Source organism: Mauremys mutica, chromosome 1, assembly GCF_020497125.1.
Source record: "Mauremys mutica isolate MM-2020 ecotype Southern chromosome 1, ASM2049712v1, whole genome shotgun sequence".
NCBI classification, from domain to species: domain Eukaryota; kingdom Metazoa; phylum Chordata; order Testudines; family Geoemydidae; genus Mauremys; species Mauremys mutica.
In genome coordinates, this window is record NC_059072.1 from 93,506,702 (window position 1) to 93,521,742 (window position 15,041).

The 15,041-nt window shown below is 48.5% G+C and overlaps 1 protein-coding gene across 10 annotated transcripts in view; it reads right to left on the bottom strand.

Moving 5' to 3' along the window:
• Positions 1 to 771: 771 nt before the first annotated feature.
• Positions 772 to 15,041, bottom strand: part of CACNA1I (calcium voltage-gated channel subunit alpha1 I) — a 126,950-nt gene continuing 112,680 nt past the window's right edge. For 5 of the 10 annotated variants that reach the window (XM_044985144.1, XM_044985137.1, XM_044985153.1 and 2 more), the window contains 4 exons: positions 7,898 to 8,014; positions 6,988 to 7,153; positions 5,657 to 5,853; positions 772 to 3,629 (listed from right to left, as the gene is read on the bottom strand). In XM_044985144.1, the coding sequence (XP_044841079.1) occupies positions 2,922 to 3,629; positions 5,657 to 5,853; positions 6,988 to 7,153; positions 7,898 to 8,014 (1,188 nt within the window). In that variant the 3' untranslated portion in view covers positions 772 to 2,921. Of the gene's footprint in view, positions 3,630 to 5,656; positions 5,854 to 6,429; positions 6,528 to 6,987; positions 7,154 to 7,897; positions 8,015 to 15,041 lie in introns of those variants that run through there. The other 5 variants (XM_044985158.1, XM_044985159.1, XR_006573133.1 and 2 more) reach the window with 4 other exon arrangements.

The following is a 15,041-nucleotide window of genomic DNA, read 5'->3' on the forward strand; positions in this document are numbered from 1 at the left end:
AGGACTATAACAATGTTTAAAAGGGGACTGGATAAATTCATGGTGGCCAAGTCCATAAATGGCTATTAGCCAGGATGGGTAAGAATGGTGTCCCTAGCCTCTGTTCGTCAGAGGATGGAGATGGATGGCAGGAGACAGATCACTTGATCATTGCCTGTTAGGTTCACTCCCTCAGGGGCACCTGGCATTGGCCACTGTCGGTAGACAGATACTGGGCTAGATGGACCTTTGGTCTGACCCGGTACGGCCTTTCTTATGTTCTTATGTTCTTACCTGGCTCCCAGCGCAGCTGAGATTCCCAGCTCCTTGTCTCATTCCCTCTAAGGCCACAATTGAAATAACTGGGGACACACTGTGCGTAGGCTGTCTGTGTTGTGTAAAGCCCGGTCTCCAATTTCAAAGTATGCCTGGATTTAATATTGGACCTAGAATAGCCAATTTCAGTCTTTCATCTAGTACGGATTGACCATTTTTCTTCCCAGGTAATACAGAGAGCCACAATGGTTATTTTTTCTTCTGCTCCAGTGATCGAATGTGCAGGGAGAACCCACCCAAGGAACAACCAGTGCAAAAACATTTTAAACCCTTGTTATTGCTTTAATTAATCTGGACCAGCAGTCTTCCTGCTGGGGTGGGGACTCCGGCTTTCCTGTCCTCCCCAGAATGCCTGCAGTCAGAGTTGTGCACTCTCCACAAAGCACAGATTACTCTCAACAAATAAATCAAATACATAAGTTAATTTATCCTTGTTTTTTGTTCCACTTGACACATTTGGCATTCACAGCCCCAGTTTATAGAGTGAAGCAGCTGCTCAAAAACCAGGTGAGCAAATCTGTATAGTACCAGGCAGCACAGTGCTTCTGATTCCAGTGGGGAAGGTGCCTCCAAGAGGGGTTTGCTGCACCAGCCCTCTCGCCTTCAAGAGAAACAATGTCTAGACAGGAACCCCTGTGGGAGATTCATTCTTTCCTCTGAATATGATGAAGCAATGTCTTCTGAACCTCCCTCTCTCTGTCCCCCTGCTCCTTTCCCTCTCTTTTCCTCATCCCTTCTCTCACTCTTTCTTGCTCTCAGAAATACCCGTGTCAGAGCCCTGTGAGCCTGTGGATTGCATCCCACTTTTTTTCAAGCTCTTCAGGTCATTTCTTTGTCTTCTGTCCTATCCACCCATAAATCTGGAAAGGATACAAAACAGATGAGTTCTTAAAAATGGACTCTCATTGGTAGAGAGGGTGAATGGTGAAGCAAAGCTTGACCACATAGCCGGCCTGAAACAGTGGTACAGTCTCAGGGGGCTTGTGCAGTGGTTATAGAAGAGAATCAGATTCTCCTGTTTTCACCTTGATCCTGAAGCAGATCCTCTGGAATTGGGGGCCAATCTGCCTTCATACCACACAATCAATGGACACCAATCAGCAACCAGCCATGTACCTCCCTCACAACAAGTGCACACGCCTTTGCAAAACACAAACAAAGTGAGAAACACACACACAAAACTGTCACTAGGGAGTCAAATAGACATGATATTGCACACACACGCCCGCACACAAATTCTGCCCTCAGAGTCTGATCTTGTGAAGTCCTCCACACCCTCAACTGCCATTGGGCTGGATTCTGATCATGCTTAAATGAGGGATCACTCCACTGATGTCAACAGAGTCACACCGGTGTGAGAGCAGAATGAGCCCCATTGACTTCAGTGGCATTACTGTGGATTCACATCTGTGGAACTGGGAAGAGAGTTTGGTTCACAAACCCCAGCTCTGTGCCTGGGGACTGACTGCACTTAATATCTGACTGAGGCTTATTTTGTTTTGCCTTTTTTAATTCTAGTTTCTTTTTCTTATAATGTATACATGGATATAGATATATAAAAAATAACAGATCCGATTCTCTATAGACAGTTTTTGCGCCTTTGGGCTTCTAAAATAAAATTTGTCACAATTACAGGAACCTAAGGTGGAGGGAAACAAACCCTGAACATCTGAGTTTCTTTTCTTAGCAGCTTTCTTTCTTTCTTTCTTTTTTTGGGGTGGGGTGGGGTGGAATAAAATAAAAAGACAAATCCCAAACAAGTAAGTAAATAAATAAAATAAAATAAACAATACACACCATAAAATGAACACATTCAGCAGTTGCCATGTTGCCTCCATCTCCTCCCTTCCCAGAGCGTTCCTGCTGCGTTCACACACACTCATCAAAGTAACCTCAAATCACTTCCAACGCTCCCCCTCCATTTGGGTTTTCCTGCTGTCTGGGCCAGATCTTCAGCTGGTGTCAACTTGCATTTCTCCACTGAAACCAAAGCTATACTGGTTTACTCCAGCTGAGGACCTCCATGGAGCTCTGCCGATTTACACTGGCTGAGGAGCCGGCCCAGGATCATTAATTTTCAAAATGGAAGTATGAATGATGAATGACGTTCTCAAAAACAACCAAACCCTCCTTGGGTTCTCATCTCCTTTCCCCTCCCTGTTTGAAAAGAATGTCCCTAAGTCTCTCCACCCTTCCTCCTGCTTAGCACTTTCTGGAAGTCATAATCGCTCAGTAAAAAAAATAAATAAATCAATCTCTCTCTCTATGTATATGTATATAACTAAACGGCTGCCACCCGGGCAGGTGTTTGGCTGGTGGGCCCAGTCCCTCCAAGCCCAGCGGTGCCCTCCTCATCCCTGTGGTCTCTGCGGTGGTGCTCCCGGTCCAGCGTGTGGGCGGGAATGTTGCCATATTGCTTTCGCTCTCTCACACCTCGGAGGTACAGTACCAGAGTATTTACTAAATATATATTTATATATATATATTTATATATTGTGTTTGTGTGTTTCTTTTTCCCACAATCCTTTGGACTTGCTGCCGGGAAATGGTAGCACAAGGAGCACCCTTGCCCACGCTGCTTGCTCCCCTCCCTACCCCAGGGACCCTCATCTGTTCCTCTTGCTGACTCCATTGCCCAGCTCCAGCTCAGAAGGGAGTGGGGAGCTGCGGTCTGCTGTCCCCAGTTTATCGGGGCTGTCCGACCCCTCACCATCACCTGGCGAGGGGGTGTCCTTGCAGAAGTCCGTCACCCAGGAGGGCATGGAGAGGAACCCCCGGGGGTCAACCGAGTAGAACGGCTTGGCTTCGTTGGTGGTGGGCCCTCGGGAGGAGGGGTTGGCATTGAGGCTGCTTGTGCTGTTGCACTTCTTCACAAGCGCTCGGCCTGGGGGCGGTGGGGGTGGGGAGAAAAGGGATGTCAGGGAGAGGCTGCTGAGGGTCTCTGACTGCTCGCTGTTGTTGCCACCCCTCAGGCTGCTACCCGCACCCTCCTCGTCAGAAGGGTCCATGGAGTCATGATGAGTGCAGCCAGGGCTTGTGCTCCCTCCGCTGCTGTGGCTCCGCTGATGCCGCCTGATGTTCTGCAGGCTGAATATCCCGCGGCCCCGCAGGTTCCGCCTCCGGGATGCAGGGGAAAGCGGAGCTGCCATGGTTCTTTGGGTGGCAGCCGTTGGCATCGGGCACAGTGCCACCGGGAGGTCCAGGGTGCACTGGGGTGAGTCGCTAAGGTTCAAGCTGTCCTCCAGGGTGGTCTGCAAGCTGCCTTCTGAGCTACTGCTCCTGCTGTCATCGAGGGAGGTGTCGCTCTCCGTGGCCTGAGAGAACAATATGCAACAAAGGGAAAGCTTTCAATCTCAGTTCCTTGCATCTGGGGCAACGGGGGTGAGATGAAATGTGGCAAGAGCTACAGTCCACTTGGAAGGGCTCCTATAAACCACGAGTTAGATGGCCGGAACATCTCTGGCCCTGTATTCAGCCTCTACGGGTGCCTTTGAGCTGTGGGACTGTCTGTTCCATTGTCACCATCAGACGATAAGGTCACAATCGGAGCAGGGCAGAGAAAGGTAATTCTATTTCATGATGGATTTTAGTATTTAGAAATTTGGTTTCACTCGGATTCGAAATGTAAACCAAACATTCTGAAATTCTCTGCCAAAGGCCATGGAGCCGGGCTCTGGGGCAATCCACCTGGAAGGCTGCCCCCGGGGCATATGCCCTGCAAACCCACACTGCTGAGGAGCAAGGGCTCACAGCTCCCTGTCAGTCTGCCCTGCTGAGGAGCTGGATGGGTGCTGACTGGAAACAAGGCAGGGATCTGTCGGGACTGCATCAAAATCAACCATCTCCGCAGAACATTTTGGTTTTGATGAACTGGCAAATTCTGATGAAAAAATGTTGGGTCAAAATTGTTCAATAAGGTGATGCAGAGATAGGGAAGAGCCCAAAGGGAGGGGAAAATGCCTTAATTTCTCTGTTTTGTTGGTCTCCTTTGTTATTTCACATTTTAGTTGTTTATAACAAAGGGTTCTCGAGACCTCAGGCTTTATCATAGGTAAATTAGAGGGTGTCTGATTTTCTCTTCCTCTGGAATGGGCCAACCCTTCTTCAACTTCACTCTCCTGCAGCCCAGAACATGAGCCATTCAGGAGACACCTTAGCATAAGCACAGCAGGGGAGTCCTCATGGCTTCTCCTTTCCACCACCTGTGTTTCTCAAATACATTTTATTTCCCCTCCTCTACTCTGATCTCCCCAGTCTCCTAAGTGACAAACAGCAATATCTACCTGGGAGATAGAGGCCAGATGGGATATGAACAGAGACAAGGCCAGGGACACAGAGTTCATCTTGATGGGATACAGACCTAACAAGCACTGTGTGTGTGGGCATGAAGGAAGGTCCATTCCAGTTCTATTTGGACTTCATTGCTCCTGTTGCTTGGGTCCTGTGAACACATCTGGCTTCCTACCCACTTTCTTTAACTCCTGCTGAAACTATTTTTACATGTATTGAACCCAAGGGCTAATGCCCTCTCCGCCACCAGACCAAGTCCTTAAGTGGAAAGTGTTCTGTTGCCACTAGCAGGATCAGCACCAAACTTATAAACAGGGGTGTCTGGGGCTACCTCTTTATACCTGCCATCCAAGCAGCAGGAGCCCGGGAGGCAACGCTCAGGAGCCAACGTGAACTCATGCCTACTTGGATCTAGACTGAGTCTGTCAAGCTAACTTGTGACCCAAATCAGGCCAGTGCATGTTTTCTGGAGGCACAGGGCCAGTGCCATCCAGCTCCTTCTTCCCTAGTACTCACTATGAATAACTCTTCAACCTAGTGTACTCTCTGTTCCCAGTAGTGATCTATCCCTTTGATCCCCCAGATCCAGTGCACTCTAGGCCACAGTTGCCAGCTTTCATGTGGTACATAAGCACCCCAACTTTCACAATAAGCCAAAAATAAAGCTAATCCCATTTCAAAACAAGGCCAAAACAAGCCGATCCCTAAGAACCTCAACACTCTGTGTGACTAGATCCCCCCTGGTGTGCAGTCTGGGGCTGTGGTGGGCCCGCTGTGCACCCCTGACTCTCTCCCCACCCTTGCCCCTGCTTGCCCCCCACCCCCACTCCTGCTTGCCGGAAGCCCATTAAAAAAAAGAAGCAACAAGCTACAAGCCAAAAACTAGCCAACAAGCAACTCACAAGCCAATTAAGTCAAAAACAAGTCCAATTTGAGTTTTTATTTCTGTGGGTTTGGCATGTCTGCTCTAGGCCCTTCTTCTCTCTCTCCTCCCCTCAGCTCCCTCTTTGCATGGGCCCCTGTTGTGGTGGGTGGGAAGCAGGGCCCTTACCTGGTGCAGTAGTGAGCAGTTCACACTTGGGGATCGCAGTGATGCCCATGAACCCTGCAGAGAGATTTTAGGAAGGCTGCCTGGACAGGAAACCTTCTCCTGCCCAGTCTGGGTGGCAGAGATGGCTGGGTGGAAAAACTCCGCTGGTACAGGTAACAGTGGCCTGGATGTACCTGGAGAGAAGGGTCTGGGGGGAACTGGCAGAGTGGGGCAAGGAGGTGGAATGAAACAGAAAAATAAGACCTCAAGAGTCCATTGATCCACTTTGGAGCCTCTGTTTCTACCAAGGTAAAGGTCCTGTAAGCCCTGTTAACTGAAGGTGTTTAGTGACATGTACTCCCAGGCATGGATCCAGAATGCCGAGTGTTCACACATTCCATTGATCCCACTTTCCACGTAATTACCAAAGTTAGTAACAGACTCAGAACCACTATCAGAGCTTGCAGCAATAGCCCAACAAGGAAATGGGGAGCAACATGCCCCTCCCATAAATGTCCTTGGAGAAAAAGGCTGAGACATGATAGGCCAAATTTAACCCAGGTGCAAATCCACTGAAGTCAATGGACTTACAGCTGGGCTCCTGCAGAATAGCAGAAAAGGGAAATACATAAAAAGGTGACTGGGGAGCTCACTGGCCCCATAAGGCCAGAGACATGTGCTCAGAAGTGGAATTAGGACTCTTGTTTCCAAGGCAGATGAAAGTACTGTACGGACCCTAGAGATAAGGAACATGGCCTCAGGAGATGGTGGCACTATCCACACTACAGAGTTACCACAGTTCATCCACCGGATTGCTAGCTGATGTGACACTGGCTTTGAAGTCTTTGGGCCTCATTCTCATTTGCATGCTGCTCCAGCTGTCCAAAGGGACCTTAGTGTAAAAGAGAATCATGTTCTTTAAGACTGTGAACATCTGTCTGTCTAGGGCAACTCTGAGGAAAGACAATAGTCACTATAAAAGGTGCCAGGGAAACCAAGCAAGCACCGCACCAGTGCTTAATTTGTGCCATGGCTTGCCAGGACTGAACCCCGGCACCTCTAGGTTTGGCAATTCATAGCCCCAGCATCTCTGAGCTTGCTGCATCAGTTATGAATGTAAAACAATTGCTTGAGCCCCGGCACCTCTTTCATTACAAATTGAGCCCTGCACCACACTGAGATTGGCAAATTGAGAGTGAATTCTTCTTTAGTGAAATCCCGTATCACATCAACTGTATTCCTTACCAAAATAAAGCAGAGCCAGGTCAGACTAACTGAACCAGTCTGCACTGTCAGCAGAGCTAGCATCAAACGACCACACTGTCCAGAAGAATGGAGGGGACTTTCTTTACCTTGATTACTCTCATGCTTCAGCCAGGACTGGACGGGGTTGAAAGGGATTTTCTCCATTTCACACAAGTAACTTTCCGGAGTTGGAGAAGCACCTGTCGTTGTTAATGGGAAGAAACATTCCCCCAAATCTCCCATGCCCATGGAGTCAGGACTGTTCTGGCCATCCTGTTGAAAAAATTAAAGAGATATCCTTTGTGAAATTAAAAATCACATGGATGGGGTGAAGCTGCCTGAGCAAGCTCCGGAGATGGGGTGGATTCTGAAGATACCTGGGCAGTGCACATTCATATTAGCAAATGGACATTCCAAAGGGTTACACTCCCATCCCCCTAAATATATTTCCAGTCAAAGCAAGCCATTGATAGCGGTGAAAGGAGCAGTAGCTTGCACCCCCCACTCCGTGTTCTCATCAGATCTGTCTGAGTGATAAGTCTCTAGGGGAGGAGTTGCTGCTAAGTGTCTGACACTCACATTCTTCATGATCAGTAGGGGAATACATGGCACTCCAGGCCGTGCTGGGACAGAGGTACGGAGTTTGGCACATTAAGAGGAACATGTACCCGTCCGGTGGTGCTAATGGCCAACAGATATTGTGGTCCTGTTCCAAGATGCAGGCCTCTCCCATGGTTTGTGCTGTGTGCACATAAGTTCTATGATGGACCCTGTCTCAGACAGCATGGAGAAGTGAAGAGGAGAGGAGACACTCACCCCTTGTAACCTCCTCCACTGGGAAAAGCCAGACCCTCACAGGATTCACTCCCATGCCCTGAGTGAAGAATGGGTTCTTGCCAAACCACTGCTAGGAGGAATGATGGCTTTTCAAGGAAGGACGTGTCATTCAGGACCTGGGAGGATGCACACTCTTCCCACTGTGTATGCATATATCCCAAATACCTAGGATGCTCCTACCTTGGTCTCCTTAGGACTCAACTGACAGATGCTGCAATTGTCTAAATCATCCCCTAGAAGGATGGAAGAAGACTTGTCTGAGTTGAGGGATAAGGCTTCCATTTCAGCGAGCTGAACCTACAAGAGGAGAAAGAAGCTGTCACAGGATATGGCCTGAATCTATTTCTCAACCAATTCTGCTGTTTTAAGGCTGGATGGGTGCAGGGAGAGAGCCCAGGCACCTGAGATTGACTTAAAAAAACATTCCTTTATTTATACTGTGTATTTCCTAACCCAGAGCTAGGCCTGGTGAGACAACCCACTTCTAGTAAAGCACAGAAATGAAAACTGGGAGCTGCCAGGGACCAGTCCAGATGATGGGTTCCCTGATCAAGACTCCCCTGGTGTGAAAGATGGAGAGAGGAATCCAGAGTCTGTCCCAGGGTCACAGTCTGGCACCAGGCTCCTCGAGTGTTGGGCTCACTGAGCCAGTGCCAAGAGAGGACTTCCTTAGTCTGGGGATAATAGTCTGCCCCAGAGACAGAGCAGTGGGGAAGAATCCCATACACCAACAATTAGTTCATGGCAAGCTGAGGTGTGAATCTATCCTGCACTAGCCTTTGGCAGACGGTCTGTCCCTGTAGACCTGCTGCCATGCATTAACAGTTCATTAATCTAGTCCTCTCTGTCCATGCAGATAGACAGCCCACATCAGGCTAGTGCGGGGTGGATTCACACCCCACCTCACTGCAAACTAAATGTTGTGTACACAACCCCCTAGTCTGGAGACAACAGAGTGTGCTCTGATGCTGGACGAGGAGAAGGCTTCCTCAGTCTGGGGCTAATGAAGATTGTCCTAGTTAAATAGTGTGAAGGCTCTTTCATGCCAGGGATAATCATGCCACTTTCAGTCCATGCCAGTGTCATGCTTTTGATTCTCTCTCACCTTAACTACTATAACCTATTCCCTTCTGGCCTCTCTGCTTCTTCCCTCTCTCACCTTTAATCTATCCAACACCTCAACTAACATCATCTTCTCCTCCCTGTTGCTTTATCTATGGCACCCCGTCCTCCATTCCCTTCATTGGCTTCCTCTTTCTTTATCAGGTGTAACAAAGCTCACCATTCTCAGCCTTCAGGCTCTGCACAGCTCTGCTCCTGCCTACATCTCTGTTCACTTCATCCCTCAACCCATTTTACACCCTGCACTCCCCTCCCCAACCTTCTCTCCTTAGTGCTTCCTTTGCCTTCTCCCATTTGCATCTCTCCTCTACACTTGGAAAGCTTCTCCTTCTTCCTATATGCCAAGCAGCCTCCCTCTCCTTCTTCAAACATACTTCCTTCCCTCAGCCTTCCCTCACTGGTCTCTCTAGAGCAGAGCTAGCTCCTACTCCTGCACCTGATCCTTTATTGTTGTTGTATCTGTCTTATTTAGGGCTGCATGGTCCTCAGGACTGGGATCTTGTCCTCCTATGTGTTTGAACAGACTGGGTGCACCAGTGGCACTATGTAAATAACAATAAGTGGATGATGTGGTGATATGACTCCTTCAGGCTGGAAGTTTAGTGGTCTTTGCCAGTGTCAGTGACTGGAAGAGGACTCCTTCAGAGTGATAATTCACTTGTAATAAACAAAAGAAAAAACCTGATGTACATTTTTAAAGAGACCTGACATCCATAGTCATTAGGTTGTTCCAACACAAGAACACCATGTTGTATAACTGCTCCTTTTGCTCAAATACAAAAGCCACCAACTCAGAGCATTAACAAACTCAGAAACCCACAACTGCATTATGTCAAACATGCTACTCAGCAACCAGTCAACAACAATTTATGGTCTAGAAAGCACAGTCTGAATCCAGCCCCATTCGACATGTGTGCTCATCCATGATGTATAAACAAACATTTCACCAAAACAACCTTAACTCTGTCCCTATAGGCATGTAAGTATGAAATAGGAAAAAATCTGAGACAACCTCCTTCAACCATAACAAAGCATTTCAAATCATCAGTGACCACAAACACAAGAATATTTTACTCTTTGTTGAACTGCTATTCTGCAAATCTGTCCACCTTGCAGTCTACACAAAAAGACATAATTAACAAAGTCATAAATCAGGGCCGCCCAGAGGATTCCGGGGGCCCGGGGTCTTCGGCGGCGGGGGGCCCTTCCGTTCTGGGATCCGCCGCCAAAGTGCCCCGAAGACCCGTGGCGGGAGACCCCCGCCGCCGAATTACCGCCGAAGCGGGACCGCCGCCGAAGCGCAGCCCGGTCTTCGGCGGTAATTCGGTGGCGGGGGGCTCCCGCCGCGGGTCTTCGGGGCACTTAGGCAGCGGGTCCCGGAACAGAAGGGGCCCCCCGCCGCCGAAGATGGGTTCGGGCTGCGCTTCGGCGGCAGCGGCGGCGGGTCCCGCTCCCACCCCCGCCCCCGGCCCCGACGGTCCCGCTCCTCCCCCCGGTCCCGGCCCCGGCCCCGGCCCCGGCCCCAGCCTCTTACCGAGCACATCTCCGGCGGGGCCTGAGCTCCGTCCCGCTCAGAGCCGCGTGGTGAGGGGGTGGGGCTGTGAGCTCCACGCCGAGCGGAGGCAGCTGCCCCGCCCCCTCCCCACGGCGCTCTGAGCGGGGCGGGGCTCAGGCCCCGTTGGAGCTCCCAGCCCTGCCCCGCTCACCACGCGGCTCTGAGCGGGACGGAGCTCAGGCCCCGCCAGAGACGTGCTCGGTAAGAGGCTGAGGCTGAGGCCGGGGCCGGGGCCGGGGCTGGGGCCGTCTCGGGGCGGGGCTCAGGGGCCCCGACGGAGACGCTGAGGCTCCAGGAGAGGGGCGGAGGCGGGAGCCTCCGCTCTTCTCTTGGGGGCCCCTGCGGAGCCCGGGGCCCGGGGCAAATTGCCCCCTTTGCCCCCCCCTCTGGGCGGCCCTGTCATAAATAGTCAACGAACAGGCTCAAAGCCTGTTCACCATTTTTCATTGAAAAACCCTGGGCTGCGGATTAAACACTCCATGGACCATCAATACACATTGCTAGTGTGTACGCAAACCTCATAAAGACAGAAAATGAAATGATAGCAATGACATGAAAAGAGAACAACTCTGTGGTGAGGAAAGGTCTTCTTATATTTTAATATTACAACTTCTATAGACTACAGACTACTTAGAACTCTCCTGAATAAAGCTGACAAAGTAAAAATGAAATGACGACAGTGGGCAGTTCACTATATCAGTAGATTGGTTTAAAAAATTCAAAGATGGCCACGTGCATAGTCACCGAACTTCTTATATCCCTTAGAAAAATGACTAGAGCCAGACACAGGGCCGCCCAGAGGGGGGGGCAAAGGGGGCAATTTGCCCCGGGCCCCGGGCTCCGCAGGGGCCCCCAAGAGAACAGCGGAGGCTCCCGCCTCCGCCCCTCTCCTGGAGCCTCAGCGCATCAAGCGCCGTGTCTCCGGCGGAGCCCCTGAGCCCCGCCCCGCTCCGAACCGCGTGGTGAGGGGGCGGGGCTGCGAGCTCCGGGATGGGGCTCAGGCCCCGCCCGCCACACGCTGCGGCTGTTCCGGCGAGGCGCTGAGACTCCGGGTGAGGAGGGAGCCGGGGGTAAGAGGCTGGGGCCAGGGCGGGGGGGAAGCGGGACCCGCCGCCGAAGTGCAGCCCGGTCTTCGGCGGCGGGGGGCCCTTCCGTTCCGGGACCCGCCGCCGAAGTGCCTCGAAGACCCGCGGCGGGGACCCTCCCCCGCCGCCGAATTACCGCCGAAGACCGGGCTGCACTTTGGCGGCGGGTCCCGCTTTGGTGGTAATTCGGCGGCGGGGGGGTCCCGCCGCGGGTCTTCGGGGCACTTCGGCGGCGGGTCCTGGAACGGAAGGCCCCCGGGCCCCCGGAATCCTCTGGGCGGCCCTGGCCAGACATAACAAATCATAGAGTCATAGAGTTCAAGGCCAGAAGGGGCCACCGGATCATCCCTTTGAAAATAGGGAAGCCATCATGACAATCTTAGTGTGAAGAACTGTTTTGAAAACAAAGCTCCAGGGGCTGAGTCCTGCAAAATGCTGAGTAGAGCTGAGCGAAATCTTTCAACCTTTTTTTGGGTGAAAAATGCAGATTTGGCAACACTGAAACATTTTGCAAATTTGTGTCCACTTCACCAAACTGTTTATATAAAAAAATCCCTCCCCCCCAAAATTCCCCAAAAGTTGAAGCGTTTCATTTTGACATTTTCGAGTTTTCCGATCAAAATGACTTTTTGTTTAGAAATTTCCTTCAATTTAATTTTTTTACACATGCAAATACATTTTAAAAACTGCTCGAAATCAAAACAAAACATTTAGTTTAATCCAAAACATTTTTTTTTTTTTACTTTTCAATTTGCTTAAAATTTTGGTTTGGGGTCACTCAAAACAATTTTTTTTCGAATCACCAGCAAACCCAAAACCTCACTATCTGCATGGCTCTAGTGCTGAACACTTTCGCTTGACAGAGCAGAACGCTTAGCACATACTTAAGAACTTTAAGCATGTGTAGTGTTTTGGCTGGACTGAGCTGAAGCACTTAGTATATTGCTGGATCAAGTCCTAGATAAGAAGGGAACAACTTGAAGGCTGTAGGCAAGTGCTGTCACGGGGCAGGTTTCAACCTGTTTTGGCATGGCGCTTCCTTATAATTTTGATGAAGCACACACATGTTGAATAGGGCCAGATGAAGAATGTGCTCTGTCTATTTACATTTTGATTGATTACTCTACAGTGTGTTTGAAATGTCTGTGTACATCCTAGATTTTTAATGTTAGTGGTTGTATTTGGATAGCCTTCAGTGTTGCACAGCATAGTGTTCTTCTGGTGGAATTTCCTTGTCGTTTTTCACAAAAGTTTTATACTATGTAATTATGGATAAAAAATAATGATGCATATATCTGGTTAAAACGTTGAACTTTAATTTTACTTTAATATGATTTAGAAAATAAAAATATCTAAATTTTAATGCTAAGTTGTTCCTGTATGAGTTGAACAATAATTTCCTTTAAATTCCAGAATGTATTTATATGAATCAAAAATATCAACTTTGGAAAATAATTTATAATTCTAAAGTGGTTATTGGAACTTTTTTAAAATTACAAATCAATTCTTTCACAGTTGTTTTTACTTTCCTCATTTTTAACACAAGTTTTTTTATTCTTATTTTTCTTTTAATGTAATTTTTTTATATTTTAAAAAATAAATTATTATAGATTGTGGTGATCATTCTGGCCACCTGTGCTTGTCTGTGTGTTTTTTTATGAAATTGCAGTTTTCTTTCCGTTAATATTTCAAAATACTTTTCTTGCTGTTTTTTTAATCCAAATTTTGTTTTATACTCTCTTGTGACTTCCTGTATGTCTTCTCAACCTTAACTCCATCTTAACAAAGGTTTTGTCTGGAGAGCTCCTGTGGTTTTTTTAACAGTTTGACATGGTTATGACATACACAGGAAACAAGACAGGCAGACAGAAGAAAACCTGCTGAAGCCTGTATGTTCTGATAGGAAATGGGACCAAGTAAACCAGGAGAACTGCAGGGCACTGGGAACCATGAGGGGCCAGAGTTCAAAGAACTCTGTGGAGCTGAGAAACTCTGCATGACCTTGGTTTCCCAGCAATCCTCTGGAAATCAGCTTCCTACTATTCACCAGCCTTCCCTCCTTTCCCATACTCCAAACCTTGATTCCTGCTGCTTCTCCCAATTTTGCATCCCTGTAGACTTTCTGAAGTCCACAAAATCTGCTGCAGACCTTAACAGGTCTGCAGGAACCACTGACCCAAAGTGGAATCTACTAATGTTCACAGCAGATCCTTCAGACTTCAAAAAGTCTGCAGGGAAGAATATCTGGGATCAGAAGTTGGAATCAAGGTATGGAACTTGGGGGAGCTGAGAAGTAAGGGGCAGATGACTCAAAGAAAGACCCAAGTGGGGCCAGAGAAATTCTGCTGAGCTTAGAAGCTTTGCTGACATGCTGAGCTGAGGTAGGCGTGGGAGACCCTAGGGACCCATAGGATGTCTGTAGGGTTAGCGAGAATGCTCAAGGCTACTGCTGGTTGTCACCTACCCATAATTCAGCTGCATACAGCAGCACATACATAGTAATGATGCTCATGAAAGTCCATGATTCATCATCTTTCTCTTTAGCCCTATTTCTTTCCCTTTCCCTTGACTTGGATTCTAAAGTTTTATTACCATGGGGGAAGATGCCACCACAAGTACCCTTTGTGGCTGTGAAAATTCTGCCACCCTACCCCTTGGTGGTGGTGGTGTGGTGATTTTGCTGCCTACCTTCCTGCATGAGAGGGTGGGGAAATTCTCCTGCCACCTGCCTCCCCATGCATGATGCTGAAGATTATGGCCGAGATTTTCAAAAGCAACACTTTTTGGGTACCCACCCTGGGATGCCATAAATGGGCCTGATTAACAGAAAGTACTTAGCACTCACTCTCTGAATATCAGGCCCCTTGCAGGGCCTTGAGTTGGGCACCCAAAAATGCAGGCACCCCAAATTACTAGTCACTTATCAAAATCTTGGGTATACCACCACATGCCCCCTGTAGCTGAGGGCTTGAAGACTCAGCAATTGGAGAAGAATAGCAGCATCTGGCTATTGCTGCCTCTGAGGAAGATTCATTGAGAAGGCTGTGGCTGGGAGGAGAAGCCTGGTGCCTTGGACCCAGGGGCATGAAGCCAATCCATTGCTCTCTTTAGAGGAGAGAGTAATTTACCAATGAGAACTCTTGACACTCTAACTTTGCTAACTCATTTCAACCAATAAAACTGTAGAATGCAAATTAACTAGACAGGGAATGGTGATGATTGGTTGTGTTACCGCTGATATCACACTGATAATATATAAGAATAACCTGAGCTATTGACACAACTCTAACCACAATCATAACAGTTAGGTACAACAACTGTTAAAAACTTTACTTAATTACAACCTAATTTCTTTCAGCATCTTCAGTGAGTTTTAACAGAAATTCCAAGATTTAGGGAAGTATTTTCAAAAGCACCTAAAAGTGATTTAGGAGCACAAGTCTCATGGAATGTCCATGGGACTTGTGCTCCTAAGTCCTTTATGTGATTTTGAAACTCCCATCCTTAGTAAGAAGCCATTTTTAGCTAGAAGGATCCCCTCCAAAAAAAAGAGACTCAAAAA